At 41.2% G+C, this 27,642-nt stretch overlaps 1 protein-coding gene across 8 annotated transcripts in view; it reads left to right on the forward strand.

Moving 5' to 3' along the window:
• QKI (QKI, KH domain containing RNA binding) overlaps positions 1–27,642 on the forward strand; it is a 229,682-nt gene that overhangs the window by 146,107 nt on the left and 55,933 nt on the right. For all 8 annotated transcript variants that reach the window (XM_068231750.1, XM_068231751.1, XM_068231753.1 and 5 more), the window contains one exon: positions 8,576–8,719. In XM_068231750.1, the coding sequence (XP_068087851.1) occupies positions 8,576–8,719 (144 nt within the window). The remainder of the gene's footprint in view (positions 1–8,575; positions 8,720–27,642) is intronic.

A 27,642-nucleotide genomic window follows, 5' to 3' on the forward strand; every position in this document is an offset into this window, starting at 1 on the left:
TGCCAAAATTGGTATCCCCGCCAGCTCCCAGCCCCATTTTTTTACTCTCCCAGTATGTAATGAGGCCTTCGCATGTCCACCAGATATGCATGAAATCCCCTCTTTCTTTACCACACCTCCAACATATTGGGCTTACCCCGCTTATCTTATTTAACCTATCTGGTGTATAATACCACCTCATCACTATTTTATAGCCGGATTCCTGTATCCTGGTGGACATCAAGGCCCCATATGTCATTTTAACTATTCTTCTCCATTGGGAACACGTCCGTTCCCTCCCCGTGTCCCTTTCCCATTTTATTTTATATTTTAAGGTGTGATCCTCCTCTTCTAACGTGGCATATATTAATGGAGTATACCACACCATATTATGTTATTAAACCTCTGTATTTAAAGTTTGTCTGGGTTTAGACACTTTTTTTTAAAACAAAAAATATGGGTGAGTTCCTCTTACAAAGACAGTTCCACACATGCCTTTTGTTTACACTCGTGATGCTCTTGTCAGTACATAAAATATTTTCATGGCCTTTTGTTTCTGAAATTGATACGGAGGCTGCCATATTTATTTTCTTTACACAAAACCAGTTGCCTGGCATCCTGCTGATATCCTGGTTGCAGTAGCATGTGAATCACACTAGGCTCTCAATGTGTAGTACGCATACCCCAGGGGGTACTTCCGAGGATTCCAGGAGGTACTCTGGCTTTCACATTAGTTCCTTCTAGGGAATTGTACCCAGCTGCAAGATTATGCATAATGCATGTCCTGGGAGCAGTGAACACCAAAGTGTATTGGTGGGCGGGGGGGGGGGGGGGGGGGGGTGCACAGATAGCCCCCCCCCCCCATGAACTGCCACCATTGGAGTAACCATCTGCATCCACACCCAGGAATAAGGAATAGTGTGTGTGTGTGTGTGTGTGTGTGTGTGTGTGTGTGTGTGTGTGTGTGTGTGTGTGTGTGTGTGTATAGATATATAATGTATACATACAGTTCTTGCTCAACTTTGCCGCTTTCTTCCTTCCATTCGGGTCGATACATTACACCACAGTGGCCGTTCTATACACGATAATGTTTTCAGGCTTGTTCTTATTTTCTTTCTTGGGCATTCTTTGTTACACAGCTTCCTCTGTGTGAACTCTTGCTATTAGAAGCACAGCGGGAGCAAAGGTTTTTGCTAATTTCCCTGGCTATAAATGCCCAATTAAAACTGTGTATCAGCAGGGGTTAGGACAATCAGTGTGTTCTAATGCTGAATGTTACAGAATTGCCGCTGCTGTTCAAACAGATAATTAGTGTGTCATTTGAAACCTGTTCTTGGTGCAAGCCAATAACTTTTATGTTTTCCACCAAATATTAAATGCTTCATACAGTCTTTTTCAACAGTATTCACAACTTTCACAAACTTGTATCTTATTAAATAATACATTTTAACAGATATGTTGTGTGCTGAAGCTCTTTATAGGGGCATGAATTCCGCATAAGAATACGATTTAAAAACGTTATCACTATACAAGTAATTATGTAACTAAAAGCTATCAAATATTATACTTCAACATCAGTCTATAACTTCTCCAACTTTTTTTTTTTTTACATTGTTGGAACTTGGAAACCATAGCAACAATATACATGTGGAACAGGCACCCAAAATACTCATCTGTCTACGCCACTGGTTTGAAAGTTTGAACGAACAGAAAACCTTTCTTCCTTTTCACCCTTTACCTACAATGACCCATCCCTTCCACAGAAGGTGTCAGGACAACATGCAAGCGGCTTTACACTGCGGAAACTGCCTTTTAGGCTGGAATTACACTTGTGTGCGCGATCCTGCAGGCATTTTCTGGGTTTGCAGTGTTGTGCATTCGCTTTGTGATCGTGGTTTCCGGACAAGATATTCTGCATTTGTTCACAACTTTTGGTTTGTGTATAGAATACAGGGATGCACATTTTGTGCAGGAAGAAGCAAATTGCTGAAGGATTTGAAATCGTAGCACAAAACATGAATGCAAAATGCAAACGACATGCAATTCCCGAGCGGGCCATTGCCAATAGTGGCCAGTGCAAAATGTGGACAGAACTAGCAGTCAACAAGTGGTAAACTATTCGTTCTACATTTTTATTTCAAGTCACTAGGGATTTTTAGTGCAACTTTAGAGAAATTATTCTTTTCCATGTTTTAAAAGGTTGATCATCAGGAAAAGAAAAGTGTTTCCACTATTGTGGCATTGGAAAATGTTCCAAAAAAATCACATTTTTAAAAGTGGAGAACTTAAGTGGGGGGAAGTTTGGCAGTGGCTGGTTTATACTATGGTACTGTTGTTTTACTATGATGCTGTTTGGTTTTGAGGCTAGTTGCACACCGGGGCATTGCAATGTATTTCCTGGAAAACAGGATTATAAGGCACCGGAGGGATACAGTACATAAATGTGCTTCACTGCAACTGTGAACAGGCGCACCGTCCAGTAATGTACAGCATGCCTCACATATACTGATGGATTCTGGCACACCGCTAACGCACACCAATGTGAACATGCCATTGCAAGGTAATTGCATCATGGTTTTTATGGGATTATATTGTCCAATGCAATATGAAAGTGACCTGACAGAACTGGTTGGATATCTTTAGAGATAGGAAGAGTGGATTTTCTACAGTAATTGAAATACTCATGCAATATGTTTGAGTGCCTGTCAGCTGCTCCCCCAGCACAGGGTGGGCACTTGCTAGTGGTCAGCACAAGCAATGGAAAGGCAACCCTCCTATAGATGGGCCATGCTCACACGACCAGTCGCTTTTTTCCCACCGGATAACGCCACCACGTATCACAGTGACACAGGTAGTGTTTCCAAAGCTGCTACTCATCTGCATGGAAGTGCAGCCGAAAAAGGCATGTTTGGCCGTGAGGCCCAAACTGTCCAACAAGCTGTCACTGAAAAAGGGGCCCTAATTGGTTTTCTCAATAACAAGGATTTTTTTTGTATTCTTATTAAAGGTGGCCATACACTGGTCGATTTGCCATCAGATCGACCAACAGATAGATCCCTCTCTGATCCAATCTGATCAGAGAGCGATCGTATGGCTGCCTTTACCGCAAACAGATTGTGAAGCGATTTCAGCATGAAACCGATCACAATCTGTGGAGCTTCCCCCCACGTACATTACCTGATCCGGCCGGCGCGACTCCCCCGGTCTCCGCTGTCTTCTTCTCTGCGCTGGGCTCCGGGTTCCGGCTGGCTTCACAGAACTTCCTGTCCAGGGGAAGTTTAAACAGTAGAGGGCGCTCTACTGTTTAAACTTCTTACCGGGACAGGAAGTTCAGTGAAGCTGGAGGCCGGAGCGGAGAAGAAGACAGCAGAGACCGGGGGACTCGTGCCGGCAGGAGCAGGAAAAGTATTGCCGCTGTATTGCGTCGGGCATTCGAACCCCACTATCGACGCACTCCTGACCCGCCGGCGATCGAGAAAAATCTTCAGCACGGACGAATCGACGGGAACGATTGATTTCAGTCAAAAATCGATCGTTCTGTCAGCGTTTGCGCGACGATTTCACAGCAGATTCGACCACAGTGATCGAATCTGCTGTATATAGGCGGGAAAATCGTTAGGTGTATGGGCCCCTTAAGGGAGACAGCAGATTTGTTATCTAATGGTATTGTCCTTATTCTGAACTTTCTCTTAGAATCTTGTTTAAGAACTCTGTTTTTTAAACTTTGGCTTACTTGATTAACATATGTGGGCTTCTTGTGACGTTAATGAAGACTGAGTGAAACAAATCCATGTAGGTAGACATTTCTGCTTTAGCTACATCAGGATAAGCTTTGAATAAGCCACGTTTTCAATTTTACATTTCCTCCTCCATGATTTATGCTCCCCTGTGCTGGACACATAGCTCTGGCAGTCAATTAGAGAGCTGTGCGCCCTTCTAAACTCAAATTAATTAGGTTAATAATTCAACAATATTCCCCTATGTGTCAGGAATTACCTGCAAATGATAATTGTGTTTGCCTCGATCACTGAACTATGCTGGGAATTTACCTGGAATCTTCCTCTGAGCATAAAGCCTTTTGTTAGAAACTTTCCATCTAAAATGCTTAAATGAAGCATCAATTGATCTGCAACTTCCAGTTGTCTAGGAGTGCTCAGAGATCTGAAATTTGTAAACATCAAAGGTACAATTCTCAAGGATAAGTTTCACTCAGGTAACATGAGTGTTTTCCTAAATGGAGATTTTAGCTGCCTTAAATAAAAATACTTTTATTTTTACAAAATGCTTTAGTTTTACTAAATTATTTATTTTTCATCAGCAATACAGAATACATAAAACATTTGCTATCAAAACTATTTTATCTAAATTCTGACTTCGCTCCAGTACCCCTTTTTCTTAAAAGTTGTATGATGACTGCCAGCAGCTGTGTACATAGTCTCACCGATAGCACAGTCTAAGGCCTTATTCACATCTGAAATCGAGATCGGTGACTGCAACGATTCTCATTTTTTGGTACGTTATTTTTCCCCCTCTTGGCGCTCCACTGCACGGTACGATTTTGTGCAAAGCACTTTTGCAGAGCGATTCTGTTTTTTTCACTTCCTGACATCAGCGTTGATATGAACTTTCTCATAGAGATTCATTTCACAAGCGTTTTGTGGGCGATTTTGAAAATCACCTGCACTTTAAAGAAGGCCGAAAATGCTCTAGATGTGAATGAGCCCTAAAGCTATGTACGCATGTCATGATTTTTACTACAACCGGCAATTTTTTTGCACGCTGAGTGATCGCTTCTGCAATTTCGCACCATGGGTACATGTGCGCGATTAAATGAACAATGTTTTGAGACATGCAGCAATTAAGACAGTCATGGCAGATTGAATCTTTAAGATCCTGATGACTTTCACGCAATGTTCGCGATTGAACTCTCGTTTATCGGCAAGTAGGAATCTGGATCGAGGGGATGCTCTGTAGTCTGGTCTGTCGCTGTGGGTTCCTCCACCCTTCTTCCGGTGAGTAGGAGCCTAAGGAACACTCCACAAAAAGGGCGGATCGCTCAGATACAGCCGTATCAGTCTGACGACAGAGCGTACACACGCCGGACTGTCGCTGGCACGCCCACCCAGCGGGAGGCAACGACGGACCCGTCGTTGCCTAAAGTCCGGCGTGTGTACGGACCTTTATAATGCACTGCCCTCTTCTGCAGCACTTTGAAGAGTACATAGTCATGTCACTGACTGTCCTCAGAGGAACTCGCAATCTAATCCTTTCCATAGTTATAGTCTAACAACCTACCATAATATTTATATACTTATACAGTGCTGACATCTGCAGCACTTACCACGTCCACTTTTTCCTACATGGGTACGCCCACTTTTTCCTGTGTTCATTACTCCCCCACCAGTTAATCCAGCTCCTGAATAGCACGCCTACTAAAAATTCCTGGAGCCACCCTTGCCCATAAGGTAGGTTTGTAACACAGTATTACTCTTAGGGGGGAATGCTGATGCGCCCATAATGGAGGTTTGTAACACAGTATTGCTATTAGGGGTTAGAAGGAATGCTGTTGCTTACTTATGGGGGGCTGCTCATGTAGCCCTCCTGTCTTTGTGAAGCCTCCATATTCCTCTCACTTAAAATCATGTGCGTCTGTTAATAGTGCATTAAATAAAAAAAATTCCATGTAGAAAGCAAGCTTGCATATCCAAGATATTTTTCCTGCAAATAGTAAAAATGCTTTAGACTTAAATGAGCCAGTTAATTAATATGGGTTTTCAGTTTTAATGCTTTTCCAGGTTGCAGAAAATTCTTAATAAAAAAGAAAGGAAAAAAGTGTGAATTAGGACCTGAGTGATTAGGAATTTTCCTTTCAACCAGGAGACTGGTGGTTTTATGTTTGTTATATTACTGCAGCCTGCATTAACTTTGATTCTACATATAGAATTGCGGCACACACATCCTGGGCGACTCTTTTGTGTCCCTTTACCATCTGATTTCATTTTCATTTTGTTCATACTTTCCTTGTAAAGATTTATTGGTAATTGAAGTCACTTACAATTGACCAATTATGTCATATTATGTCCTATATCTCCAGAGAGTTTTGAGTAATTTGCATCATGCCAATCTGGGAGTAAACTGTACCAGCACTATGCAGCACTTGTTCCTACACAGCTTGATCTTTCTCCTAATGGCTTCCCTTTCCCCCTCCTCAGTATTAGTCGGCTTGTATGCTTTTAGGATCAGCTAATAATGGTGAGACACTGTGCATACAACTTTGTACAAAAACTATGCAGAGGAGTTGTGCTAATGGTCCTACGTATTGCATGCTGACATGCTTTGGAAGGAAAGTTGTATGAGGAGAAAAATGAAAGAGAAAAATCTTTTAGCAGCAAAGTTTGTACAAGTATGTCATGTTTGTTTGCCCCCAATAGCGCCACATCTTCGCATTAGTTAATGGCATTAATTGCTTGTGCATTTATGCATACTGTACATGGGAACTAGATTGTGATCCTCTCTGAGGGACAGTTAGTGACAAGACAATATACTCTGTACAGCGCTGCGTAATATGTCGGCCCTACGTAAATACTTAAATAAATACATATAAGAATCCGCACATATGTTCTCCTTCAGAGTGCAGCACAAAAACTAAATGGGACATTTTTACCTGTAAATGTGCATTCAGACACTAGATTTTAATGACTAGAGCTTAATTACAGGCAATTCCTGATTGTTTTGCTGGAAAATCTTGTCAATATAGTTGTTCCATCATGTCACGTTTGATTGCTAAATGCTGAACAAATATACATTTTTCTTATTGTTCTGCCATGGGTGCCGTGCCTCTCACTAATCTTCCACTCATTGTCCCTCACCTCTATATAGAACAGAACAAGCTGCTTGGCCTACTTCAGCCTACATAGCATACAATTAATACATTCAAAGTGAACCTGGCTAGATGGGTCCTGTATTGTCTGTTTCCTATTCAGAGTATATTGCATTTTTAATTTGACAGACCAGTTCTCTGGTAGCTGTTCATATTACTCCAACTAATCCATCATTGTGGGCATGAGAGTTTAGGGGAAGGCACCAATCCAGTCTTTCCCTACAAGTAAATACTGATCAACTGACCCCCTCCTGCTTGCACTTTCCCTGTGGTGACACTAACTCTGACCAGTACTGTAGTACTATGGTTGAGCAATAAGTGTATTAAACCCTTACCACACTCTAGCCAGAAGAGCTGAATAAAAGCAGTGGGCAGGGTGGTGAACAGTACTTATGGCTTTTATCAACACATTGGCGGGAGTTGATGCTTCATTGCATTCTGAGCAATCCCTCAGCAGCAGAAGGCAGCATTGGGTGAGGTCAGGCTCTGTGCATTTGAGACCGAAGGCTAGTTGTGATGTGGTGGCATGCTGTTATAACATCTGACCATGGTGATATAATGGCTATTTATGAGGTTATTTCAGGATATTGTTAAATATATGTTAGTATAAGAGGAAAAAAGTTTGGTGGACCCAAAGAAAAGATGTAAGGTTGCGTGTATGTGAAAGGTTTGTGTCACAAGTGAAGGATATGTTATAGACACTTGATTATTCACAAATGGCAGGTGACCTTTATGCAGTATGTTCTGATAACTGATAAAATGTATACAATATTTCTACCCAAACAATGATGTGTAATCAATGGCCACCAAAAAAAGAGAGCTGCAGTGAAGCCTCCTTAAAAATACCCTATATACTCACGTATAAGCCTAATTTTTTCAGAACAAAAAATGTGCTGAAACGTTACCCCCCCTCTGCTTATATGCGAGTCATTGGAGCAGAACAGATGGTGGAGCAGGTTTTGTTCCAGGCAGAGGAGCATAAGTATATTGTATTGCACTAGTAATCCTGCTCTTGCCAACTTGCTCTCTTCTGTGTCGTGCCCCCATCTCCTGCAACATGGTTTGCAGAGTGCGTTGCTCAAGACTACCGGTGTTCCCTGGCTTGTGGAGCGGATCGTGCAAGCAATGTATCGGTGCAATAATGTGATATTTGTTGTCCTGTGTGGCAGTCGCTGTGTCTCATATCTATGATGCCATCTAGTGGCGTCCTAGGGCTCGGCTGTATCATTTTGAGGCACATCTAGCTACTGTGGAGGGTGCTATACTGGAGAGGGGGCTTATACACGAGTCAAGTACTTTTTCCTGAGGGAAAATGTGTGCCTCGGCTTACATGTGGGTCTGCTTATATGCGAGTGTATACAGTAGTTGGGTGTAACTAAATGTGTGCAGAGTTTGAAATATATATATATATATATATATATATATATATATATATATATATATATGGTATAAAGATCTGTTATGGTTGTACACACTTCCTAATCTAGGTACTTACTCAGACTCACTCTTTGCAAAGCTATTTGTAATATTTATATTTACCATACTTCAGCAGTTCAAACACCAATTGTTCTCAGTTTGGAACTGGGCCAAGTTAATCTGCAGGGAATGCATTTGCTTAGCCCAGGTCCAAGCTGCATACATGAAGGTCTGCATTATTTGCATGGTATTGACTGTTGGTTGAGTAGCATATTTAACTGTTTTTTTTTTCTCCTGTAGGAAGAACAAAACAGAGGGAAGCCAAACTGGGAACACCTGAATGAAGACCTGCATGTACTGATCACAGTTGAAGATGCTCAAAACAGAGCAGAAATTAAGTTAAGAAGAGCAGTTGAAGAAGTGAAAAAGTTACTTGTTCCAGCTGTAAGTACATCATATTAAACCTCTACATATTCTGTCAAAACCATTACTTTTGTTTTGCCAAGTTGTATGTAGTATGTATGTAGTAGTTGTATGTTTTTATGCCCACCTCATGCTTCTGTAGGTGTTTATCCTTGGCATCTGTGGTCGTGATGCTGTTTTGTTGGTTTTTGGTAATATCTATATCTGTCAGAAAGAAAGTGTTTTACTTTGCAAGTTTGTGGTACATTATAGTTCCGGGTGATAGGAGTATCTGAAGTAAAAATAGTGTCAATTTTTATATTCAAACTAGATTACAGCCTTCTTGGTATCAATTTACTAATTATCATTAAACCTGATCTATAAAGCACTAACCAATTGTGCAGCGCTGGTCCGTGCAATTTTCTTCTTTTAGTATATTTTGTTTATTATGCTTTGGGGTAGCACATTGAAAAGCTAAAACTAACCTCTTACTACTGAAACGCAAAGGTTATTTTATATGGCAAGCCACTGCATAGAATCTTCCGAGTCAGGTCTTATTGATTGCAAGTTCAGTGTTTTGTGTGAAAATGTACACTCCTTTAGCCTTTTGCAAACTAAAAGCCCTTTAAACAGCAGTGTGAAGGATAGTGTAGAAATTCCAATGGGCCTAAAGCAAGCCGTTAAAGTAATGCTATATTTTCCGAAGCAGCATGTTCAGGTTCAGTGGATATATATCAGCTAACAGGAGCTTCAGGTGATATTTTTCTTACAATGTGGTGTAAAATGTCTCATGGGCCTCAGGCCCATCAGCGATTCTGTGTAATGTTTATGTAAGGAGTCCTATCTTCTATACCTATACTTAGCCCTGTCCTTTATTGTGAGTTCTTAAGTGTTGTCTTTTTTACTACCAGTAATGCTGGGAATACACGGTTCGTTTTTGCCTTCGTTTAAACCTTCGATTCGTTCGGTAAACGAATCGAGTGTTGAAAACGTATGTGAAAATAGTCATAATCTCATTATAGTTTCGATTAATAGACCCCAAAAACGAACGACTAGTGATCGAACATGTTTGATATTATCTCTCTTTATCCATCTAATCGAGCCATTGGTAGGCTTGATGGCTGTTCAGATCGATTATACATTCGTTTTTGCTAGTCCGTCCCTGTAAAAAGGGATTTTCGTTTCGTTTCTTTGCAGCCTTCGATCATTGGAAAAACGAAACCATCAGAATCGGAAAAAAAAACTAAACCGTGGGTGGTGATATTAACCGTATGACTGATTATTTCGGGATCGAAAAGGACAAAAGGCACAATCGAAACGAAGGTTTAAACGAAGGCAAAAACGAACCGTGTATTCCCAGCATTAGGACTACTGTTTTTGTCAGCTTGTTTAAGAAACTTATTCTAGTGCTGCTTCTACATAGTAAGAATTCTTAGTGTCAGTTGGTTAACATTTTAATTGGAGTACATTTGCCCTGAATTCAATTCAATCTGCAGTATCAGTGTTCCATTTACTTTATAAACTTCAGATAATTGTTCTATGTAATTTTCTGCCTACCACCCACATTGATATTCTCTGATTAGATCAGGATCGCCATATTAAGAGCCCTTTCATATGGACCACAAAATGGCACATTTTACCACGCTCCTCAGCTGACTATCACTTTCCGGTTGTTGTGTAATGCAGCTTACAGGGAGCAGCATTTGTAATGGCATGTGTGTCAGCAGTTGTCATGTGATGCAGTTACCTGGTAGTAGTAATAAAAAAACAAAACAAAAAACTTGTGTACATGCATGGGGGGGGGGGGGGCCACTACGCCACCTCCATAGCTGGATGCTTATAACTACCCACAAGTGTCTGATGGATGAGGAGTAGCATCTGACAAGTGTTAAACGTACTGCTGTCAGCTGTCCATGTGAATGAGCACCAAGTGTTTGGTGCATATACACATAGTTTTGTTTTTCAGGGTGGGGGAGGGATTCGTAACATTGCCATACTTCACTATGTGTGTCTACCCCATAATGACTAGACTCTCCAATGCCTCCATGGGCGGAGTTTATTGGCTAAGTGCCATTTTCTTCCCATGTCCATCAAATCACTGAGTTCGGCTTTGCACCTCTGAGGGCTCGTTTCCACTATCGCGAATCTGCATGCGTCCCAACGCAGGCAGATTCGCACATGTAATGCAAGTGGATGGGCCTGTTTCCACTGTAGCGTTGTTGAGGTGCGTTTTTTTCAGCGGTAAAAAAACGCACAAAAGAGCCAACGAATTTGCCTGCGAGTGGAATGCATGCGAATCGCCGCTAATGTATTTAATAGTAAAAACGCATGCGTTTGTTACATGCGTTTTTACCCGCGATTTCGCGTGCGATTTCGCACCTTTTTCAATTTTATTTTGCCCTGGCAGTGTCATGGTTAATTTCGCATGGCACCCTGCCATGCGAAATCGCGGGTAAAAACTCATGCGGAAACGCATCCGCATGCATTTTTACAAGCGTCGGAATGCCGGCGAAATCGCGTCGCAACAGTGGAAACGAGCCCTCAGTAGTCTGCTGGTCATGCTTGGTCTGTACTCGGACATAGAAAGTTATAACAAGGCCAAAGCTTTTTGCTTTGATATAAATATACCTGGGGCATAGATGCACCCACAGGAACCTGTATTTATTTAAAGTGGATCCGAGATAAACTTTTACTCATTTGCATAATTGTGTTCATTTCAAATAGTTTATAGGTCATTCCTCAAGCCAAATACTTTTTTTGTTTTGTTTTAATACTTTAATTCCCTATAAACTAAACAAGCCTCGCCCACAGCTCCTTTTGTGCCTTGGCACTGTAGCAAAGGCTTATGGTAGCTCAGTCTGGGCAGGAGGAGGAGGTTACTAGCCATTAATTTTAGAGGCAGGAGGGAGGAGGAGACTCCTGTGACAAACAGAACATGGCTGCCCTCATTGTATCACAGGAATAAATAATCATAAACGTTTGAAGCTGTTTGCAGCTAGATATGCTGAGTAAACTATCCTATAGTTTAGATAAGATATATAGACAAGTTACTTGTTATAGTTAGTTTTTCATCTTGGATCCGCTGTAAAGTGAATAGTAATCAATGTTCAAATCTGTGCTGAGTACTGTTTATCTGTAGAAACAACTCTGCGAGCCTGTTAGTAAAAAAATGTTTTGTGGGGTAGCTGCCTTCTACCAGCATAATGCTTTTATCACCTCCACAGGTCATTTATGCTAATGCCTGTACAGGTGCCTTCTAGTCTCCTTCCCCGGACAGTCTTTCTATGTATTAATAGGCCTTTTCATGTTGGTCAAATTGGACCCCAAAATAATTACCAGGAGAGAAAATTGGCACGTTTCTGTCCTGCACCCTCACATCTTCCAATTGATCTAGAGGAAAGTATAAAAAAAAAATCCCTTACAAGACTTGATCCAATTAACCTTTAAGCCCAATCTACACAATACGATTCTTTGTACGATTCGATTACAATTCTATTTAGGATCCGGTTAAATCCGACATGTCCGATCGGGATTAGATTCGATTCAATTCGATTTGCCATTGTTTTGCAATGGCAAATCGAATCAAATCCTGATCGGACATGTTGGATATAATCGGATCGTAAATAGAATTGTAATCGAATCGCACAAAGAATCGTATCGTGTAGATTAGGCTTTAAAAGGAAAAAAATTCTTCCAGACACCTGGTGGCAGTCAGATAAGATCCCTGAATCAACACTGCTGGAAATTACCTAGTAATTATAGCCATAAGTGTCCTTCAATGCAAGGAAAGCATCCAGGCCCCCTTTAATCTTATTTTTCACATTAAACCACTCTAATGGTGGCCATACACTGGTCGATTTGCCATCAGTTTCGACCAACAGATAGATCCCTCTCTGATCGAGTCTGATCAGAGAGGGATCGTATAGCTACCGTTACTGCAAACAGATTGTGAACCGATTTCAGCCTGAAACCGTTCACAATCTGTGGTGGTGGTGCTGCCGCCGCTCCACCCCCTCCACCCCATACATTACTTGCTCCGCCGTCGCGACTGCCCCCGGTCACCGCTGCTCTGTCTTTGCGCTGGTCTGCTCTGGTCTCCGGCATGCTTCACTTCTTCCTGCCCGGCAGGAAGTTTAAACAGTAGAGCGCCCTCTACTGTTTAAACTTCCTGCCGGGCAGGAGGAAGTGACGCATGCCGGAGACCAGAGCAGAGACTGATCAGTGGTGACCGGCGCGACTGCCCCAGTCGCGCCGACGGAGCAGGTAATGTATGCGGGCTCTATTGCGTCGGGCACTCGAACGCCGCTAGCGACGCGCTCCTTACCCGCGGGCGTTGAACGGTAATTTTCCGCACGGAGCGATCGACGGGATCGGACGGGATAGATCAAAATTTAGCGTGTAGCGGGAACGATGCAACAGCAGATTCGATCCCAGTGATCGAATCTGCTGTCGATCGGCGGGGAATCGGCCTAGTGTATGGCCAGCTTTAATGTAAAGAACCCTTTCCTAAATAGATGGAAAAACTTGTTTTTCATCCATACGTAGATCATATCACTTTGAGTTTTTTGCCCCTATGCTTTTAAAAATGACAAACTATTGTATTGCCTTCTGATGTATTTATAATCTGGTCACTCCTTAGCTATCTTTTTATCCAAGCAAAACATAGCATTTGTCCAACTTTTCTTGGCAAGTGAGACCCTACATTACTCATATTAATTTAGTTTGTCAATGTTCTTTCTATAGTGTTGTGCCCAAAACTGTATCCCATATTCCAGATGTGGGCTCACAAGTGATTTTATACAGAGGGAGTAGTATTCTGGTATCCTGGGACTTGTGTGTGATGTGTATTTTAGTGTGCAGGGCTTAAGCATTCTGCAGGCACTCTTTAAAAAAAGAGGCAAAGCATCTTTTTATATAGTACACAATCTTCCAACATGATTTTATGTTGACCACTACAGGTCTTTGTAGGTTCATGGACTTTTTTTTTTTACACTTTTTTTTACCGGTTGTTGTGTTTGTGTTCAGAGCTATGCCAGAATCCTGTGGTTTTAAATTCTTGACTTAAGAGGGTTGAATAATTGAATCAATATAAATATTATTCGGTTTTGGAAGATCCATTTTCAAATGTTTGTTTTTTTAATTTTTGTGTTATGGAGAGATCTAACTTCTAAATGGTGCCAACAAAATGGGAGTGAAACACCCTCCACTCCGGAGAAAGTGTTTAGACGTTTCAAATGACACACATTTTCATTCAGACGTATATTCAATCTCACATCTTCTAATGCTATACTTTGTCCATAAGCCGGAGAGGGTGACATCTGCTAAATAGTTTTTTTCTTTTCAGCTTTTCTTTTCCACTATGTGAGAAAGAAAGGCAATTTCTTTTTCTATCCCAGCAATATAGACATGACACACTGGTATTTCGTCAATAGTAGAAATGTGAAATTAGAGCTCACACACCTACAGATTAATGTATCAACACTACAAGATTGAGCTGCTTCTTCGCGAGGCAGAGAGAGTATTCTTTGAAGAGATTTAGGTTACAAAAATATCAAGAATAATGGCATCGCACCTTCAGTGCCTCTGCAGCCAGTAGTAGCCCAGTTAACTGTTTGCTGTGTGTGTGTGTGTGCGTGCGTGTAAGAAAAAAAGGTTGGGGGGGGGAGTTCAACTTTACTCTTAACGGAGTATTTGTATTTTTACATACATGGATTAATACCAACCTGACCTAGTAAGGAAAGGACCACTCCCCAACTTAAAGGGACCCTGGGCTGTAGTTAAAAATGGAATTTGAACTTGCCTAGGGCTTCCTCCAGCCCCCCTGCGCGGTCCTCCGGCATCCTCTTCTTCCTCCTCTCGATCCCACTGGCGTCTCCGGTAATCGATGACTTTGGGTGAAGTCACATGTTCGTGCCGCCAGTTGCCGTAAGCCTTCTGCGCATGCATGGTTCTCTAAAGACTGAACTGCGCAGGAGACTTACGGCAACTGGTGTGATGACATGAAGGGTCCGAGGCGTGCACGTGTGACTTCACCCAAAGTTGCCTGTTACCGGAGTTGTCAACGGGACTGGGAGAAGGAAGAAGAGTATGTCTGAGGACCTCGCAGGCTAAGGGGGGGGGGGGGGGGCTGGAGTAATCCCCAGGTAAGTCAAAATTAAGTTTTTAATTACAACTCAGGGTCCCTTTAAAATCTGGTCAGTTTGTAGTGATCTGTAATACTGACTTTTCTGCTTGATCCCCGTTAAATGTCTGCAGATGTCTAATGAAGAACTGATTCAATTGCTAGTATTGGACCAGTCAATGCAGTACAGCTCTATACTACTGTAGATACCATGCTACTTCTCAGTCAGCTGAAATTTTTCCACAGGCACGATCACCATTTAAATGAAGACTGCCCAAGATCAATTGAAAGTTGTTTGATTGTGCATGTTAGACCAATACATCACCGTCTGGTTCTGTGGTACATGTGTGATTTGGAGTGGTAAAGCTGAGTGAGAAGCATTTCCGCTCACTGGCCTTTTTCCCTTGCTTAATGCAGAGAGCTTCAGTTTCATCCTCGTGATCGGTATTTGGCATTACTTCTCTTGATCCCCTTGTCCCCTCTTCTTCTACTTATGCTCAAGCATGATTAGTATTTGAACACTATTGAACTTGCTGTTTATTAAGCTGAAGCATATGATTTTTTTGTCTAGGAAAATGTATCTAGAGTAGCAGCTCAAACATTTGGGCATATTGTGTGCCTGGCAGCAATCTATATACGTGGGAAGGAAAGCTTACGTTTATACTCTGTCATTTCATGCACTGTTGGTCTGTTCTACATTTAGACTGATCAGATCACTTTACAGTATTGCGTTTAATGCATGAGCACATTTTTATTCATTATCTTGCAATTAACAGTTGTGCTACCATAGTTCTGAGAAACTGAAAGAATTGTCTTCTTCAGATTAAAAATATACAGAAGATTTACACACACACACACACACACGCACACACACACACACACGCACGCACGCACGCACGCACGCACGCACGCACGCACGCACACACACACACACACACACACACACACACACACACACACACACACACACACACTACACTTTATACTATGAATAAATAGTGGTGCAAATCAGCCAGCAGTAGCATTTTAGAACAGAGAAAGCTGTTGTGCAGTCAGCCAGCTCTGCAAATGTACCCTCTAATTAATTAATTAAAATCCAATGTCAAGGTAGTGAGATACAATCAAGAGGCTACTCATGTTCTCAAACTTGACAGGCAGAACAGAGCTGGTTGACTATCATTTCGTGCATTTGCAGCACTTTATCAAGACTTGACAAAGTTCTGTAATTGAAAAAACACACACTGACATTAGTTCTGTATCTTCTATTCTTCTCCTTTGTGGGCTTCGAGTAGTCTGCTAGGGCGTATCTTTTATCACTCTAGCAAAAGTATTAATTGATGCATTGAATGTTAAAGTGTACACAAGACTGATGGAAAAAAAACTTGGCTACCAATGAAGAGATATGGTCCTATGGTCCTCCAGAGGTTTTCCACATCCTCCTTGACCCCCACTGTTGCCACACGTGCATGCTCTGAGCATATCGAACAAGGGCTTGTATGCTGTGTACAAGTGCAGATGCGTCTGCGCAGCAAGCAGAACTCTCTTGTTAGCAAGTGGCTCTGTGCTACTAAACAGGCAGGGCTGAGCTCATGCATGAAGGTGAGCATGAAGGTAATGTAAAAGCGGGTCCCGGGCAGCAGCAGTAGTCTTGAGGGAAGGCGTGGGAAGCCCCTGGAGGATCCAGAGACTTTCCTATTCATAGGTACATTCACCTTTGGTTCACTTTACGTTCAAAGTGCTGGCTGAGTGTGACTTTCTCTCAGCTCTATGCTGCCTGAAGTACTGAGCTGGGCAGCCCTACACAGCCCTGCCTTTCAGTTTGTGCCATTTTTGAGCTTATTTACAAGCATGCAGTTAGTGGTGCCACAAGTCCTGCCCCGTGTGGGTAAGTGACTTATTTACTTTGCTGGTGTAAGTCATCCTGTAGCTTCACTATCCGCTTACACTGTTTTTACAGATTGTGTTTTTGTATTGTTGTTTTGATGTCAAAGCAGTCAATGTTACATGTAGTCGAACTCCCGTACCTCACCAGTGATTTTTCATTTGCTTCACATGAATGTGTCACCTCTCAGGCCGTACATCTATTCTGTGTTTTAGCACTGCTGCTTCCTGTATCTCCTGGGAAGATGCTTGACACACAACTTTAGTCACAGACGTATAATTATCCTAATAGTCCCTTGATATATATTTTCATTCCTGTTTATTCCCAAATGTTTTGTGCAATGTCTCTGCTTAGCAGGCACAGCATACTGCTCCTCCTGTGTGGTCAAGAGGCCGGGAATGATGTGCAGATGTCTGTTGGGCGTCTTGTGGGCACAATGCTTTCATTCCTGAACCCTTTAGGTGGCAATTGCCCATGTGTGCACAGCCTTATGCTGGGAATTCACGGTTTTGTTTTTGAGCCATTTAGATGGCTTGATAGATAATTTCCGACATGTCCGATCTCCCACTCGATTGTTTCGCCTCTCAATTTGTGATAGCAGTGAATGGAAAAAGATAAGAAAAACGAACGCAAGATAAGCGAATCGACTGCAGAATCGAGCGGTGAAACGATCGAGCAGCAAAAACGGGCCTTGTATGCCCAGCATTAGAAGCAATGAGCTCAGGCTGTACATTAGACAACCTCATTAGCATCCTTAAAATACTGAGCTAATGCTATTTCAGTACAGGTAACTCTTTCCTGTCAGATAAGTTTTGAAGTGGAGATTAATTATTGGAAAGATATGTTTGTGATTTGTTCGCTGTATGAAAGCTGGCCAGAAATCTCACAGTATGTTTGTTTTATAAAGATTAGACCAAGACCGATCATCTGTTAGCTTTTCTCGTATCTGTCACACAAGTTGAAGCATACCTTTCATTTGTAGCAAACATGCCTGTGTGTTGGTTAGTTAAAACGCAGTCTCCCAGTGTGCAGCTAGGTATACATTTTATTTGAAGTTTTTATAAAATAAAAAGCAGCTTTTAAGTACAGTTATTTCAAGTGGTCTGTTTGATGAAACAGTGGTTGGAACAACACATAGTTCATTACTTGTTCCCATCTCCCTGTCCAGTTGTATGGCTGTTTCCCTTCTAGCGAGCTGGAATGTGGGAAGTGGGTGCGGCTTGTTTGGTTATAATTATAACAGGATACGTCTATGTCTTAGTTTGTAAAGGAAATGAGTCGTCTGGTATATTTTGGTAAATGGAAGCAAATGTTGATGTGAAAAGTGTACACGTTCATCTTAAAGAAAACCTGAACTGAACATTAAAAGTCAAAATAAACATACACAAGTGATACATGCCTCCTGTATAGTGTACTCATCAATCTATTTTTCCTCTCCTGCATCCTGTTTGTCCACTGTGATCAATGGAATTATCCGTCCTCCATTTTGAAAATGGCTATTACCCCATAACAGCTTCCTGGTCAGCACACTGTTAAACTGTAACATCGTCCACTTGAGCCATAGGGAAACATGGGCACATCAGTTCTCCTCTCAGCTGTAACTGACAGCAACTGATGTATAACTGACAGCAACTGATATATTTCAGTTCTGACAAAATGTTGTCAGAACTGGAAGGGATCACTGGAAGAAGAATATGGTGAGCTTCTGAGAGGAACTGATGGCAAGGTAACTATGTAATGTTAATTTGAAGTTACCTCGTGTTTATTTTAAATAATTTTACTCAGTACAGGTTCTCTTTAACCACTTAACATCTCAGTCGTTTTCAGCTTATGCATCCGAGCAATGTTCACCTCCCATTCATTAGCCTATAACTTTATCACTACTTATCACAATGAACTGATCTATATCTTATTTTTTCCGCCACCAATTAGGCTTTCTTTGGGGGGTACATTTTGCTAAGAGCCACTTTACTGTAAATGCATTTTAACAGGAAGAATAAGAAAAAAAAATGAAAAAATTCATTATTTGTCAGTTTTCGGCCATTATAGTTTTAAAATAATACATGCCTCCATAATTAAAACCCACGTATTGTTATTGCCCATTTGTCACGGTTATTTCACCATTTAAATTATGTCCCTATTACAATGTATCGCGACAATATTTTATTTGGAAATAAAAGAGCATTTTTTCCGTTTTGCATACATCACTATTTACAAGCTTATAAAAAAAAAAAAAATAGAGAGAAATATTTCATCTTTACATAGATATTTAAAAAGTTTAGACCCTTAGGTAAATATTTGTTTTTTGTTTTTTTTATAGTAATGTTTTTTTTGTTTTTTTTTATTAAACATTTTATGTAGGCATTTTTGGGAGGGTGGGATATAAAAGTGTTTTATTTGGGGAAATATTGGTGTATTGTAATGTTTTTGGGAATTTACTTGTAGTTTTACTTTTTGGCCACAAGATGGCAATCTTGATTTTTTTTTTTTACATGACGTCACTCTAAGCGTACAATGTACGCTTAGAGAGACACAGCTTCAGAAAGAGCGAAGCTTCCGAGAGAAGCTGTCGCTTTTTCAGCGGGGGAGAGGAATCAATGATCGGGCTCCATAGCCTGATAAATTGATTCCGTGGCTACCGACTCCGCGGCCGGGAGTGCGCGTGCACGCGCGCAATCGGCCGCGGGAGCGCGCCTGTCCTCCTTGACGTTTTTATACGTCAAGGAGGACAAAGTGGTTAATGTCACCCCCCACACATATATTACCTGATCCGGCCGGCGCAAGTCCCCCGGTCTCCGCTGTCTTCTTCTCCACGCTCGGCTCCAGCTTCACTTCACGTCCGGGGAAGTTTAAACAGTAGAGGGCGCTCTACTGTTTCAACTTCCTGTCGGGAAGTGAAGCCTGCCGGAACCCAGCGGCGAAGGAGCAACGGGGACACGCGCTGGTCGAGCAGGTAATGTATTGCCGCTAGCGTCGGTCGTTGGACATTCGAACGCCGATATCGACGCACTCCCGACCCGCCGGTGATCGAGAGAAATCTTCCGCACAGACGGATCGACAGGAACGATCGATTTCGAATGCAAATCTATCGTTCGGTCAGCATTTGCACAACGATTTCACAGCAGATTTGATCACAGTGATCGAATCTGCTGTATATCGGCGGGAAAATCGTTAGTTGTATGGGCCCCTTTAGCGTTCAACCCAATATATAGGGTTTTTATCTTTAATCATTTCCTGATATACTGGCAACACACAGCTTGTATGCATTTGTACATTAGAAGGTGGTACATCCTTTTACTTGAAGGGAGTGACTAATCTCCTAGTGGTCACTAGACTGCTTCTTTTTCCTAAAAATCAAGCATAATGTTGTAAAAGGTTTAGAAAAGCTGTGTATTTACAGTAGCAGCTACTCAGGGCTTCAGCACCTCTCTGCATTCTGCTATGGTATTCTGCACAGGCATTTCTGCTGTGAGGGGGAGTAAACCTTCTTCTGAGAACCAATAGTTCACATTTACACATAACTGGAGAGGGGAAGAAGTGTTTACCCTCCAGTTTCTCCTGATCAAGACTGCAAACGGTTGTGATTAGTCATTTGCGTAAAAAAAAATAGTATACAAATTTAGAGGTATTGCTGCTAAAGTAGAATTTCACTTCTTGTCCTGCCTTTAAGGCCCAGGGTGACCTGGATTTTCCATCTTGTAGTTAAAGTGAACCTCCGGACTAAAAATCTACTCAGCAGCACTGAAAAGGCTTGGTGTTTAACAGTTTCACAGCATCAGAACTTTGTTTTTCTTACCAAAGCAGCATTTTTAGCTGCATTTTTAGCTAAGCTCCACCCATCAAAGAAAACTGCCTGGGCTTTTTGTCCATGATGCTGTGCAAAGCATGATGGGATTTCCTATGTTCACGTTGCCTAGCAACTGGGAGGGGTGATCAGCACACAGGACAGTTGGAACTGTGTCCCATGCTCCCTGTCACCTCCTTTCAACCAAAAAGATGGCTGCCCTCATGAAATCAAACATTTGCCTTTTCTATTAAAACAGGGTAGGTAAGAGATTTATATTACCTATCTATTTTAATTAACATAACTTATGTAACTTAATGACAGTATGTTTGTTTAGGCTGAAGTTCCTCCTTAAGCGCCATTCATACTAGCTACAGTGCAGTTTGGCTCTTTGTAGAAGTTGCTGTTCTCTGACCTGAAACCGTGCTGAACTGTCTGCACTACTTGGCACCCCTGCCAATGGGAACACAGGCCCTTATTACTCACTCCTTAAATATCATGAATGGTTCTTTTATTCATAGGCTCACAATAAATGCTAGTTAATCTGGCTGTCAAGGCTGATTATACTCTGCATTCACTTTAAAGTGGTATTCCACTGTGTATAAAAATTCCCTCAGTTCATATATTTACATCAAAAGAGATATTAAAAATCTTTTCAATTTTCTCATGGATGCATTTGCAAACAGTCTTAGCTTTTCTGCCAGGAAAATGATTCAGTTTTATGATTAACACAGGTAATCTTTCAGGGATGATGTGCACTCTTAAGTACAGCAAACTACACATGCAGGAAGAGGAGAATAGCTGGGTGATCTGTATTTTTGCATACAACAATAAAAGCTGCAGACGTCATACTTGGAAAAGGTAGCTATTTGTCTACCTCTGCAAAGTGTCCAACTATAAAATGTAAAGGTCATTTTAAAGTGGACCTGAACTCAGGACTTCATATCTGCTCTAAAAGATACACAACAGCATAACCTTTAAACAAAAAACATTTCAACATATTGTTTGCAGCCTGTACTTTCAAATGGGATTATCTGCTTATCAGCCATAGGCAGTCATGTGACACGGGGGGGAATCAAATTACAACTAGTGATTAGAAGGGAAATTAAATGGGCTAAACTCTTTAAATACGTACAGGGTGCATGTCTATTATGTTTTCCTCGTGTCCTGTGCAAGAGTGCAGGTCCACTTTAATAACATTAAACCATGTTTTTTTGTGTGTACCTCTGTTGCATGCCATAGCAAGATAAACGGTTCAGGACCGCACATACCATAGCTAAAACTGCGCAGCACTTGTGGCTGCTTAAGCCTGATGCAGTGTAATTTTAATGCCACAGGCTCCTGTGCATGGGACACGATAGCATGTCCCCGCCGGCACAAAATTGAGCTGTCTAAAGACAGCTGAGCTCCGTGCCTCGGTCAGGAGACAATTTAATTTGCTTGTGACCCCTTGATCATAGTGAGCCAATCACAGTGATCTGAAGGTTAAAAAAAAAAAAAAAAAAGACTCTGCACTTTAAGAGGCAGGAGCCTCATGGTTAGAAATGAGTTGAGAATCCTGATAGAAGAATTTCTGCTGCTGCCGCTTTGTGTGTTGTTAAAGATATTCAACTGAAATGTTTGTATTTTTTTTATACTGTGAATAATCTTTTGTTAACCGCTGATTTAAAAAAGAAATGAGTTGAGAAGGTTAACATGTTACACACACAGTCCACCTAATACATAGTTGATATCTTACAAGTCATCCTATCATCATCATTGCCTGTAGCAGGAGTAAGGCCTGATTCACACAGGCAGCGCATAGGGCTGTACTTCCACCTCTGATATTCCTTCTAGTTTTATGACAGAAGTTGTAAAGGATAAGTGGGGAGTATTTGGGTAGGTAAACGCAGGTAGGCACAAGCTGAACATGCATGCAAAGTGTGGGCCAATCTGCTTCGGCAAACCTCCAAATACATTTAACTTGGTTATAATCTGCAGCGTCTGTATTTTCTGGCCTTATTTCCAATCTGAGAAAATTGCATCAAAATTGCAGTGAGTTCTGAAAATCTGAATTTCATTGATCATATCTAAACTAGATTTCATTTATTGGTATTTTAGTGAAGGCTGTCTGTTTCTTAGTACAGGACAGTAGGTGTTGCTTGTGGTAGGCAGTATGAGGTTCTGGGAGTGGCCAGAAAGAGTAGGTTTACTGGCAAGGAGTTATGGCTTCAGGTATATTTGAAACCGTTTTGCTGACATGTAAAGATCTGTGGAATATTGTGGCAATAAATGTCAATCATGTCTATATTGCTAAAGGCACAAGTCTTTGTCATGCTTGCTGCATGTGCTCAGCATTAGACTTTCCCCATGTCATTCACTTTGAATGACTATTCAAACGGAATGCAGGAAAACTACTATTAAAAGTGGGCAAGTAGCTTTCATCACTAACTTGTTGCAGTGTGCTTTTACATTTTACAAAACCGCATCTTCTGCCCTATAAACGCTGCATCATGTAGTAAATCTAATTCTATTTGTTGTCTTTTGGCACTCAATGAGAATAGGATTTCTAATTTTACGATCTTTAAATTGGCTTTGACTTTTGAAAGTTATCGTCTGCTGAAGTTTCAAACACTTAACCTAGCTGGCCAAGTTTCAAATCTCTGAAGCAATATAGTCAGGCTGTTGCGATATTGCGTGCCATTACCACTATGCACGCCGGACTGAGATTTTCCAGCTTGCTCAATCAATGCATTGACAAAATTGTTGATTGGACATACTTGTTGCGGCACAGATTTTCATTTGATGAATTATCGTATGGTTGATCGGGCTGCAATATCGCTAGATGTATGGCCAGCTTATCACCAGGAGGCTTCCTGGTGATTGTAAGGGTGATTTGATGAGCTAGGTTAGAAGGTGGCTGCAGTGAGCCGTGTGTTTATGGATTAGTCTTAGGGGTTGTTAACACTCAGATCACACAACACAATTTACGTCACAAATGTTTTGCTATTTATTTTCAGCAATTGTTTTGAAAATCCTGCTCTGGGCATGAAATACTGCATGCAGCATGTTTGCGATTTATACAAATCGCAAATGCTGCATTGAGAATGGTCCCATAAGGGATACACTACAGTGTTCTGCCCAGAAAAACTTTCCAACCAGGTGGCATGAAAAAGTAGCCGGGTGGGGCAAGATGAAAGAATGCAGGGCCGGTGCTTCTGTGTGCAACTCTGCTTACAGAATGGGAGGAGGTGAGCTGATGACAGCCGGGTGCTCACCAAAATTAGCCGGGTGAAACACCCGGCTAAAAGAGCCTGGGGAGAACACTGCACTATACACAGCACTTTCTTGATCACTGCCTATGAGCAAACTGTACTGAAATTCTGCATAAAAGTGCTCTAGGGTGAACCAAGCCTTAGCTTGAATATCCTAATCAAGATCAGATTGCGGCTGCATGATCAGTAGGCCTCTTAAGCCCTGTACGCGTGTTGAAGTTGTTTGAAACACTATCGGGCGACATTCGGTATAAAAAAATCTAGCCAAACATCATTAAATTATGACAAGCGACCAATATCATGTATTCTGCCCAATTCAACTGTTGGATCAATTCACATGACTATATTGTGTTCATTGTCATTCAAATGACATTGCTCCAGAGCATGCATATGTCATGTGAAATGTCACTTTTTTTTTTTTTTTTTTTAACTCTATGGACTTTTTTTTTTCAACCCAAATAACTATGCAACTATTCTAATGGACAGTATTCGGATGATAAATAGTCGGTACATGAGTGAACAACCTCATTTAAGATATCCACTCATTTGTAAGGCTTTCTTAATCACCCACAGATCATGCATGACTGTGGCCCTGTTTTCCTGCTTGCAGTCAGATTGGGAAGTCCTAATCTATGTAGCACTTGCCTCCATGCTTCTTGGCTGACCCTACTAGAGAAAAGCCTCATCTGGATTAAATGTTCCTACTAGTTTCCCTTGAGACAGTTGTAGTTTGAGATGTCTCTCCGCATGGACATAAGCAAACAAGCATGTTCACGGAAAGATCTTTTATAAACCATCTGAGGTTTGTAGATACCGTAAGTTGTGTTTTTTCTCTCCCTCTTTGATAAGGCTGTGTAAAACTTAAATCTATAAGCTTGCTATACACCAGCGGTTCTGGATGCTTGCTTGGCTTACAGGGGCGAAAAGGGATAATTTGCATATTCAGTAGAGCATTGTGGGTAACCACATATGTTCACTTATAACTGAATTATTGCAAATTTTCTTCTGTTTTAAGAAGGCAAATTACACCAAGCTCTCATAAATGTGTATCAAAAAATGAAATTATGTACTTGTCTCTTTAGGTAGACCAACTTCCACTTTGTAAAACAGACATTTTGACAGTGTTTGTCTGTGTTGTTTAGACTTCAGATGGTGTCAGAGTGGTTAGATGAAATCACATTGAGCCTGGCTGCGCACAAGCCCCATGAATATGTGATATTTCCAGACCGCCTATCACAGGACAAAGAGGACACAGCTGTCTGACCTACAGTGTAGGAAAGCCTACTCAACTCTGCTCTCCTTTCTTTCAGCTAGGACGTTTGAAACTGGTTTGTTCACACATAAATACATTTGACCTTGAATATGCTGTACTGCAATGTTGAAGCATCATGTACACTCATCAAGAATAGTGTCTGACAAAAGGAAATACACACTTTGATTCTAGCTATGACATGGAAAGACAAAGAATATGTAAAATATCACTTTCCTGGCTACTGTGCTGCATGTTTTGTTAAACATTGTAGCTCAGTAAGTGCTGTATTCTCATTTGCTTTATTTCCTTTGTGGCATTGTTCCGTGCTTAAAGCTGCAATCTCTTTTTTATGTTGGGAAAACTTGATTTAATATAACAAGCAACTGTTTTTACTTGAAATTCAGTGACTGCTAGTTGTACATGTCAGAATTTTTTATTTTTTTTTAGGTTTAAAATAAAACTAATGCAAATATTAAAGCAACATGCCAAAGCCACAGTTCAAGCCTTAAAATACAGTTATTGTGATCCAGAATAGTGTGCAGTGAGTAGGCAGGCTGGCCACATCTTTATATAGGTACTTTCTAGGCAGTCCTTTTACTTATTAAAGGAAATGTTGAGAATCCCCCATCAATGGAAGGACTAGTCAGAGCCACTTAGATGTGTCAGATACCTCCTTTAAGTGACCGTGAAATAGGAAAAAGTTTTTTATACAGCATTTTACTGAAGGACAAATGTACCAGTACATCCTGTATGCTGTGTGCACACATTACACATTTCTGTGATAGTGGTGCTTTAACTTCCAAGCAGATGGTAAAAGGTTAACCTGTTACACACACAGCCCACGTAGTACATGGAGCGGATTACTCCATAGTTCTCCTATCATCACATTTTGTGTAGTAGTGTGTTAGGTTGGATTCACACAGGCTGTGGATACAGCTGTGCTTCCACCACCTGTGATGTTCCCCTTAGTTGCTGACAGAAGTCCAGGAGAGTGACATCTGGGAGCTGCTGAGGGATAGAAAACAAATGCATAGGCACCGGCTGAACATGCATGCAAAGTTTGGGTATGTCTAATGTGGATGGTCTCTGGGAGCAGCCATCGCTCAACACCCCATTTCCAGAACCTGAAACCGGTTTTGTGCTAGCTATAGGCATTAGACACTAGTTATAGGTATCAACAGTCGCATGCAGCTATTCTTAAATCCAAACTTTGCTTGGATCATGTTATGATCATCTGATGTCTCCATGTATCAGAAGCATGGAACTTAGATTTAGAACTAAAACCGACATCTGGCACTGTGTTTTGCTAACACACTTACATATTTATAACATTATTAATTTGACATTGGTTAATCCTTTAAGCTACTCATTTGGAGAACTGTATTTTTAAGTCTTATGTTGATCTTCAGTTTATATATGTAAATAAAATCCCTCAGTCCATCTGCTGTCTTGCAGCATAATAATTTCTTATATGAAGGTAGTTGTGTAGATCTGCTCTGGAGCTCTTCCCTTTGTGACCTCACAGCATAGAGCTGAACATTCAGTCAGCATAACACCGGAGAAATGTACGCCTCAATCACTCACTACCTGAGGGTCTTATTCAAATTGTCAAGAATGGTCAAGTCAACACAAATCAACTGCTTCAGGTACTTTAAAATAAAAGGCCGTAGGCAGGGAGTCATGAAGCGAAGATCCACTCTTTCTTTTGTAATTGACTTAGGTTGAAGGCACTTAGTGGTCCCTGTGTAATGTGTGACATTACACCATCATGTGCAGACATTAGCCCTACTCCTTGTCATTCACAGCAGGCAATTTACATCATATGAGACTAACCACTGCTCAGTATAGTCTGCTACAGAAAAGTAGAATAAAGCTTGAAGAATTAGTATCCTTATATCCCAGCCAGATTGTTCATCTGTGTTGGGATTTTTTTCTTTCTTAATTAAGTGACTTATTTAGAGGAACTGCTTAAGTAATTTTACAGTGGTGCTTCTCTATGCTAACATTATGATGAAAACCTCTTCACTAGAATGTTGATTAGCCTCACATACATATAGATCATGCATACTATGTAGAAAACTAAGCTATTTCCTTCCTTGTCTGCACAAGCATGTTGGATTATTATGGCTCTGTACAATTTAACAAGCTGACACATCATTGCATTCCAGCGGTTCTGGAGGTGTGTTTAGCTTCTAAGGGTACAATGGTTAATTTGCATATATTCAGCAGTGGTGCTCTGGGAGACATCTCGAGCTCACTCCAACCTGAATTATCGCAAATTCTTTCTGTTTTAGGAAAGCAAATTTTTGTTTTTCTGCACAAGCAGAAGTACTTAACACATTCTAAATGTATAGGATAAAGGTGCAACTATATAAATGCACCTGTCAGTTTGTATAGATGTTGAACTCAGTTGTGTCGGCACCGAAATTCTGCATACACAGCTAATTTGTAAACACGGGATGTTAACCCTTTGCCTGCTTTCATGAAAGTAGGAAGTAGACATACTGTAGATTTATTGCAGGACTTCTGTATGCTGTAACAATGTTCCTTTTTTTTTTTTTTAAGATTATTATGCTGTTGCTTCTTGTTTGGAGCAGAGAAGAAGTTCTGAGTTCAAGTCCACTTTAATTTCCCCCCTCCTACTGCCACAGCTTACTGCCCCTCTCACAGCA

Source organism: Hyperolius riggenbachi, chromosome 4 (genome assembly GCF_040937935.1).
Source record: "Hyperolius riggenbachi isolate aHypRig1 chromosome 4, aHypRig1.pri, whole genome shotgun sequence".
In the NCBI taxonomy this organism is placed as follows: Eukaryota; Metazoa; Chordata; class Amphibia; order Anura; family Hyperoliidae; genus Hyperolius; species Hyperolius riggenbachi.